At 38.7% G+C, this 9234-nt stretch overlaps 1 protein-coding gene across 1 annotated transcript; it reads left to right on the top strand.

The window, feature by feature from the left end:
* The first annotated feature begins 5504 nt into the window (after positions 1-5504).
* On the top strand, positions 5505-7738 carry apoa1b (apolipoprotein A-Ib). The gene is made up of 4 exons (XM_079572742.1): positions 5505-5576; positions 6008-6059; positions 6478-6625; positions 6899-7738. Exons 2-4 carry the CDS (start codon positions 6017-6019, stop codon positions 7488-7490), a joined length of 783 nt encoding a protein of 260 aa, XP_079428868.1. The 5' UTR covers positions 5505-5576; positions 6008-6016; the 3' UTR covers positions 7491-7738.
* Positions 7739-9234: the final 1496 nt, after the last annotated feature.

Raw genomic sequence — 9234 nt, 5'->3', positions numbered from 1 at the left:
CACTTATTATAATAAATGCATGCCTTTCTTTGCACATTTGATCCTTATTTTATTTATTTATTTATATATTTATTTATAGATATGTTTATTGTTTTGGCAGCCACGGTCCTCCATAGTACATGATGAAAGAACGTCCACACTCATATCTGCTGCTAACACTTAATGCACTCATGCTGTTGTTCTGTGTCAATTTGTTGTTGTCTTTATCATATTTTATTTTAATCTTCTTTATGCATGCACTTATAGTCTATAGTTTTAAAGTTTTTTATAGTTTATTATTTATCTGGATTATGTGTTTCATGTTGCACAATTGAACCGAAAAATAATAATAATAATAAAATCCTAGTCTGTGAACCTGTTCACCAACAATGGCAATAAAAACTATTCTGATTCTGAATCTGAAAAGAGTAATGTTAAACCTATTTATCTCTCGGGTCAGGGGTTCCCAAAGTGGGATTGCGGGGCACTGAAATGGGGGTCGCAAGATGATTTTGAGACAATATTTTTACATTTCTGACATCGAATTTGATGTATTTTTTAATTGAAAAGAGCTAATTTTAGTGAAATTAAGCCAAATATAAAAATGCAGTATCCAAACTATCATTATTAAACCAGATTTGAAATGTTTTGAATTGCATACATTTAAATTATTATAAATGCTAATGACATTTTACAGAATATCGTGATTTTGTGGATTGCTGCCGAAAAACGTTTGGGAAGCCCTGAATTAGGCTAATTGATGAAAAACAATAACACAAAATGTCTAATGTTTTCTTTGCAAAAGGTTCATACTGTCTTCCTAGTATAAAATATTAACGGTCGTTCTTTTAGTAAGATAGAAGGTTTGTTTATCTGCTTTACTAGATTTGATCACTTCCTTTGTCTAATGTGTTCTTGAACCAGAAAGAGAAAGAAACAAATGTAGCCGGTGATCTCATGTTGTTACAGTGTTTACAGCTCACAATGGTGTCTCAAACTGCTGTTCACTGCTGGAGGCTATGTCAGCTACTTAAGGGGCCACTTTTCAAGGGCTTTTGTTATGTCTGTTCGAATAGGAGAGGCACAATTGACTTTTATCTTGACGTTCTCTCAGTGTATAAAGTTAAGGGCCCAATAAATGCAAGAACCATTGTGAACATCCTATTCTTCACAGCGATGATTTTATGAGCACATTTCCCAACTTTCAGGGAGCAATAGCCTACTGCCTAATAGCCATACAACAACTATCCCGCTCGTGTTCATAGGGATACAAACTCTTTATGATTAGATGCACACACACACACACACACACACACACACACACACATACATTTTATTCCACTACGGGGAAAAACATCTGGTTTCCTTGAGGGCCTTTGGTTACGCAGGAAGAGGATTATGCAAATACAAAAGTCGAGAGGTCTATGTGGTAAGTACTGATTGAGTTGTTTTAATAGTGTAGGCGTTTATTGGTAACAGGGTAAATGACCCCCTTGTGTTGGGCAATGATTACTTTAGATTCACAAACAGGCCTTGAAACTTTGTGATGATGAAAGTTAGACATTCAACATGTTCAAAAGTGAGAATCAAATGTTCACCGCTAGAAGTGAAGCACTTGAAAACAAAATAGAGATAATATGGCCAATCAACGATGGAGTGATGCTCGTCATGTAATATCTAAAAACGTATTCAGTTAAGATTTAATTCATACATTTTATTTTATATTTGTTGTGTTATTCATAGGATAAATAAATAGGAAATAGTCTTTCCTCTGCATTTGATTTATTCTTCAACCAAAGCCAGGACGACCTAGTGGGAAACCGCCCTGCAGTGCCTATGCAGTGGTTCCCAATCTTTTTTTCTTAGAAGCACCCAGGCTGGAAATGTCAGTTTGATTTGCTCAAATAATATCTCTTATGACCTGTCCCTCTACACACAAATTGTAAACAATCCCTTTTTATTGAACAGCATTGTACATCTTTTTTCATACTTACCACCTCATAGACTTAACGTCCCCTTGGCCGGCTGAGGTTATGTGAGTACAAGCCTGTTTTGTTCTCACTGTTCAACACAGAGGGACAGGCGACCTACAGCGCGGCTCAAAAACCAGGTCATTAGATTAAAAATAAATATGTGTAATAAAGCATTAGTGATCTGACAGATGTGGCGTTGCAAAACCGCGAAATGGGACTTGGCTGCAGTTTCTGACAGTTACAGCTGAGATAATGGACCCCGCAGACTTTGAATCAGCACGAAACGCCAGGCAACCTTTGAACCCAAACCAGGACGCGATCAAACAGTGGGTTTGCCGAATAAATGTTTATCTGCAATTACTTCACGTCTGTTTGAGCTTTTGTTGTGTACATTATGTTTTGTTCCTTCTTCCACAAACTGAGTAATTCACGAAAACAAGTGATTACTAAAACAAGTCTTGACATTTTCATTATTTGCTTTCTTTCCAATAAGTTTACTCTTTACTTACTATATTAGCATAGGCACCTTAATAGTTTTCAGTGTTCTTGGTGGGTTTTGTAGTCTGAGTCCTTTGAATACGGACCTGGTTTATTAAATTGTTAATCAGGTCTTTAAATAAAAAAGTCTCTGAATGACGCTCAGACAATGCGTTGCCTCAGGATGGGATCACCTGTACCAATGATAACACGTGCATTTGGACCATATCTGCGTTTCAGGTAAAGGTCCCGCTGATAAAGCTGAGATAGATGTTTCAAAGTGGCAGCTGCATCGACACTGAGCAGAAAGGTTGTTTCAAAGGTTGAACCCAGAGATAAGAATAAAGCCTTTCAAGGAGTCTGTCCTGAGGTTGTTCTCCCCACTCATTATGATACATTATGGATTGACAGCATAGGTGGCGGGAGGCAGTGTGTATCTTGATGTTGTTACACAACATTTGACAATAATCCAGCCATAGTTTTTATTTTTGAAACAGGAAAAACTTTCGCTCACATATATGAATGAGATACAAAGTGATAGATCGACTGAGATTTGTTGCAGTAAAGTGTCAATGTTTTCAGCCCAAGTCATGCTCAGGTCCTCATTCTTCAAGGCCAAGTCACTCATGAGAACATTCAATATGAAGTTAGAGTCCGAGTCCAGTCTTCAAAGAGTTTTCTGTGTTTTAACAAACTGTGTTAACTCAGTAAGCGCTTCTGTGAATTCTCACAAATGTACGTATATGTACTTAAAACCATCATTTAGAAGCTTGTTTTTACAAAAAATATACAGCATTCGACAGTGGCAATGACTTGAGAGCAATTCAAGTCCCACTCCAAAATATCAGTCCTATGTCTATCACAAGCCTACTTTTAATCAAACTACACTGTCATTTCCATAGATCTCTGACTGGCATTGACATTGAAGAATAGCGAAAGATTTCAAAAAGTATACATCTGGACATTGTTTTAAGGTTTTACAGATAACCTTTTTTTCTCGTCCCAGATGCTGTGGTGTGAGTGACAGAGACAGAGGAGGGTTGTAAATCTTGTAGACGATGGAGAGGGTCGGGGGTGAGGGCTCTGTCACCTCCCTGTCATCGCCCTGCTATCAGCTGGAGCCACAGCTCCAGGCTACAAACAACCAACAACAGGCTTTCACGTTAAGAGAAGAACTTTACCCAGAAAAAGGAAAGCTATTTTATGCTAGCTTACTCTAATCAAGAAAATATTTTAAAAGTTTTAAAACGTGTTTCTGGACAAATATAACAATCAACTTAGAGCACCATTACTCAACACTGACAACCACACACAACTGTTCATATTCAGTGGCTTCTGGTTACAAGTTCAGTCGTCCAACACAAAATCCTCTGGTTATACATTTAAATCTCCCACAGTTTGTAATGTACAGTAGGTCACATTACACAATAGTAACGCGTTTCCGGCTGATCTCAGTCAAAGGCAATCATTAACTATGGACTTAACAACCTAAATAGAAGAAACTTTATGCAAATACCGCTCTCTCAATGGGTGGACTAATGCCTGGACTGGATGACCTTTCCTGTATGATATTTGCATGTTTTTCACTTTTAGGAAATCGGCGATGATATGGCGTCAGACGCAAATTTCTCTGATAAAACCATTCATTTGATAACTAATTGTATAATGACAAATACATCATCATTATAATAAAGAGTCCATCTCTGCAGAAAAATATAGATTTTTTTCCATGGCACTCTCTAGGACAGTGGCACAAATGGTTTTGCAGAATAAACATTACACAACCAATAAAACAGACAATCCAGTAAAATTGACAATGTAAACTCATACACTTAAAACCCTGAACTCTTTTACACAATTGCTGTTGTGGTTCTTCAATAAAACTGATGGAGACAAAGTTCAGAGTGAAACAGAACAACAAGTTACAGCTCTGCAGTCTTTGGACCAAACACACTTTTGCACAGTGTCAAATAGGTCACTGTGCAAAATGTTAAAGTTAGCCTTGTATTTTATTTTTGCTCACTGATCAAAGTTTGACCATTCATACAAACTGCCACCTCAAAAAACAAGACCAGGACTAAACATAGACAACATCGTGACTTCACTGAATGAAAACCACTATAGATAAGAAAGCCTCAAGTTCTAGGCCAGGAAGCATAAATTCAATACATCCACACATACATATATAAACTGTATGCAACAACTGTATGTAACTATAGGCCTGAAGGGGGAAACACCAGATGACCATTAATCATTTACAAGATCAATTAAGATCAGTGCATAATCAACCACATATTGGCTTGTAAAAAATAAATGAAACGGACTAACATGTCTTAGAAAGCCTTCATATGCAGTTACCAAAATACCCCAATGTTGTTATAAATGTTTTTAAATTCCTATCTCTTAACAATGTTGTGCCTTTGTCATTCAGGCCGGCACCCCACTGTTTTAATCCCGGTGGCTCCGCTTCACACTGGGACCCTCTGCTTTGTCCCAACACTCATGTTTTATCAATTACCAGCAATTACTCTGACAGTCACACATTGAATAGAGTTTAGATAACGTGGGTCAATCAAGTAATGTAGTTTTAATACACAATTAAAGTAACTACATGTGTACAATGTACTTATTTTTTTTACTTTTCCTCAACAATCCACCATGCAGAATGTTTAATCAGTAATCAGCCATAGAGGTAAAGTACCCAAAGCATGACTAAATTTAGACAACTGTTACTTCATATAAATGACTCAAGTAAACATGCTGATTAAATGATAGTGGAATAAAATTATTCTTAGAGAGTTACCTCAAAAAGTTTTATTAAGGAGCACTCCCCTCCGCTGCCTATTATGTTTGAATCAGTATCAAAAGTAGGAATAGCATTAAAGAAGCAACAGATCATTTCTATCTAACTGAAGCTTAACATTGACAAATACTTTATCTCCAACAGAGCTTCCCAGCAAGTGACCATTGAACTCTGCAGGACGGCCCGGGGGTGAGGTCCAGCTCCACGGAGACAGCCAGCCCCCTCACCTCCTCCTCCCTCCTCCTATTGCCCCGTCCCGAGTGCTTCCTGCCCAGACTGCAGCTCAGCCCTATATAAACTTACTCCAGCCACATATCCCTCAGTTTCGTCAAGGACTCCACCAGGTAAGGACCATCCCATTGAAGTGCAGCGCTTTTAAAATCTTTTCAACCATTACTTCAGCTGCAATGGTTTGCGGCAAATGATCGTAATCCTAAAATTATTTGTAAAAATGTATTCATGAGTTGATCTAAAAATGTAACTTTCTAAAACATACATAAAGATTGGCAATAAGCCTGGGCACACAGTCGAATTACGTTGATATCGATGTTATACAAGAGTATGTTTAAGTAAGATATTCATTTGTTAATGTTTCGGCAAATAGATTTCAGGGTAAAATATACTAAGAAATGTCAACTGGAAGTTTTTTGTCTCTTTAGATGTAAAAATGAAAGACAGAATGAAATCAATTAAACATTTTACTTTCAGTGGATGTGATTTGTGGAATATGAAGTTTGCATAATAACATGAACATGTATTTCTTGTCTCCTTTCAGACCGCCACCATGAAGTTTGTCACTCTTGCTCTCGCTGTCCTTTTGGCTGTTGGTAAGTATCTCAAAGCATCTCAATAATTGAAACTTCTTTTGTTTCTTGTTTTTTGTACTTGTGATTAGTACATTTTTAAACTATAAACCAATGTCACTGTTGGTGAACGAATGAGGCAGCGATAAGAAAGACTATAATTTCTCAATTCAGTTCAACCTATTTTTGTATTAAACAAGATCACAACAAAGGTCACCTCACATTACACAGTAAAACTGCAAAAATGTGGTGCAATTGTACTTTTCCCCTTAAGTTACAAGGCAGTGAAACATTTGATCAACTATATTTAGGATAAGATGGACTTTCTTGACTTTATTTCAAAACCAGCACTGCTCAATTTGACCACAAGCAGAGTTAAACAAGTTAAAAAAGTGTTTACTTCTCACTTGTTATATTTGCCTGATGTGACTTGTGTTGTCAGGTTGCCAGGCCGCCTCTCTGCAGGCCGATGCCCCCGCTCCACTTCCCAGCCACCTGGAGCACGCCCGGGGTATCATGAGGATGGCCCTGGAGCAAATCAAAACCAGTGCACATTCCATCGCCGATAAGGTCACCGATCCGGAGACCAAGTCAGTATGCAAAGATAAAAGGAACAAAACGATAATGATGTGATACATTTGCTCTTGCAAATAACTATAGTTAATTTGAAAAAACAGGTAGCGGAATCAGAAATGAACTTTAACAAGCAAATGTATCTACTCATTTTTCTCTCAGAAAAGAATGAAATACCTTTCTTGTATTACAAGAGCACTCCACACCCAGACAACTCAATGCTAAAGATCTCACGATATACCTTGACATGGACTAATCTGTAATCATTTTGAAAATGTGATCATTTACAGGGATGTCATCAAGAAGAAAGCAGATGACCTCTATAATCAGATAACTGCCCTCCAAGTTCAGGTTGGACCCATGACCGATGGTGCTGTGCAGACCATCGATGAGGCTACCCGGGACATGCGCGCCTCCATCCACGCTGACATCGAGACCCTGAAAGCGGAGCTGGAGCCCATGGGCATGGAACTCAGAGCAGTGATTGACAAGCACGTGGAAGAGTACAAGACCCTGCTGCAGCCCGTACTCGACGAGTACCGTGTAAAGCAGGAGGAGCAGACGGTCGCCTTGAAGGCCAAACTCGAGCCTGTGATGGATGAGCTGCGTGCCAAGATCGAAGTCAATGTGGAAGAGACCAAGAGCAAACTGGTGCCAATCGTTGAGAAGATCCGTGGAAAAATCAATGAGCGCGTCGAGGCCCTGAAGGAAGTGGTGTCCCCCTACGTGCAGGAGTACAAGGAACAGATGAAACAGGCCTACAGCCAGGCACAGAACGTCAACTATGGTGATATCAGTGAGAAGATGAAGCCTCACTTTGAGTCTCTGAAGACCAGCTTTGATGGCCTCCTGAATGAAGTCAGAGGCATGATGGGCCAGTAAACCAGAATCTCCTCTTAAAACGTCTCTGTCCTCATCTGACTTTCCCACACGTCACCAAATAGTCTAACAGAGGCACTTCTCAGTAAAGAACAAAACATGGTGGGACTCTTTTTCACTGTCCGAAGCACATACAAGTATAGCACACACAAGAAACGAATGCTTCAAATGATGTATGCTGTAAAAAAAAAACATCTTCCTACATTTTGTGGTGAAAAATGTATGTGATTAAACAACTCGAAACCAAGCTTGTCTGACTTGACTTGACCTACTTGATGTCATAAGAATAACATAATACTTTCACTTGAGAATAGTATCTAATCCAACTAATAAATTATTGGATTAATTTGAGGGACGTGTCAACTAGATCATTGCATAAATCATATCACAGACAACAATCTGAAGCACTAACTAAGTCTTTGTTTGCTGTTTTGCAGAGTCATTATCTATAGAAAGTTGTATAACTCGTGTTAGTGGTTGGTCGCATAAAACAGTACCCTTACGTAAAGGTTTTAAGATAAGGTTATATTGATTATTGTTAGATCATTCTGCGAACACTATCAGTTAATAGAAACTGCAGCAGGTGATGAGTTGCAGAAGCTGAAGTCTCTAGTAATAGACAGTTACACTGGTATCATACGTTTTACTTACTTCTGGAAATACAGCAGTTATTTTTTTACTTTCTTACACTCTGTCGCCAGTCTGACGGCAAAAACTGACTCACAGAGAAAGTGACTGATATGACCCACCTCAAGTTGGAGGCTGGAAAGTGTCTGCATGAGTTCATATATACATTTATTGTCTTATTGCAATGACTGGTGATCGATCTTGCCCCCTGCTGTCCAAAAGTAAAAAGGCCATCATAATTGATTGTGAGGGCCAGTGCCAAACAACAATAGGAGGTGATCAATTCTCATCAAGACAATAATAACACAGTGCCTGTATTCTAATAAACGGCTTAAATTGCTCCATTTCTCTGCCTTCAGGCTTGGACTTGTCAACAACACTGCCCCATCATTGCCATAAATGTGTTTGCATTTAATGAGAGGGGGTAATGGAGACAATAATTATACTATATATTATAAAAGAGATGACAGCTCAGAATTTTGGTAAAAGTACAGAGGTTCGTTTTGTACTCTGTGTGATAAATGTAAAATCCATTGAAATCAGCACTTTGCTCATTGGCCTGAGTTTAACTCCAGACAGTGGGCTAAGTGTCTCTCCATGCTACACAGTCCACAGTCCAATAGAGTGAGAATATTTAGTTGTAGTTGCACTCACTGGGTAAAATTATATGACTTAGAAACTAAAACACCCATACAGCCATAAAACAAATGAATACAATAATACAAAACTGACTGAATCATTCACCTCAATACCATCCACCTAATACAATCCTGCATCGACACAGTGCTTAATGTGTTTCTGGTTACGGCAAATCTAACCCAAAACTAGCGGTCTACATCTGTCCACACCTTTCAACAACTGGCAAATGAGTAAGATATTATTAATCGTCCGTCTCTCTCTCTTATGCTTTAGGCTATAAGAAACAATAGCGGTGTAACCATTTGGATTCTAAGTGGCGATGTACACATAGTGATTAGTGCATGTCACAGCCCTAACAGCATTGTAATTGATGAGACAACCAACATGCTCCCCAGTGAGAGGACAGGTGTATAAAGCCTTATTCTTGGCCACAAGCGCTCACTACCAGCTCTCGACAAACTCCGAGAGGGGTGTGAGGAAC

Source organism: Gobius niger (assembly GCF_951799975.1).
Source record: "Gobius niger genome assembly, chromosome: 1".
NCBI classification, from domain to species: Eukaryota; Metazoa; Chordata; class Actinopteri; order Gobiiformes; family Gobiidae; genus Gobius; species Gobius niger.
This window is presented reverse-complemented; position numbering and strand designations above follow the sequence as displayed.

What these genes read in the sequence shown, in the direction of transcription:
- apoa1b (XM_079572742.1), top strand. Translation starts at nt 6,017, where the DNA reads ATGAAGTTTGTCACTCTTGCTCTCGCTGTCCTTTTGGCTGTTG. An exon ending in CGCTGTCCTTTTGGCTGTTG is followed by an intron (nt 6,060 to 6,477) that starts GTAAGTATCTCA and finishes TTGTGTTGTCAG; the next exon opens with GTTGCCAGGCCGCCTCTCTG. An exon ending in GTCACCGATCCGGAGACCAA is followed by an intron (nt 6,626 to 6,898) that starts GTCAGTATGCAA and finishes GATCATTTACAG; the next exon opens with GGATGTCATCAAGAAGAAAG.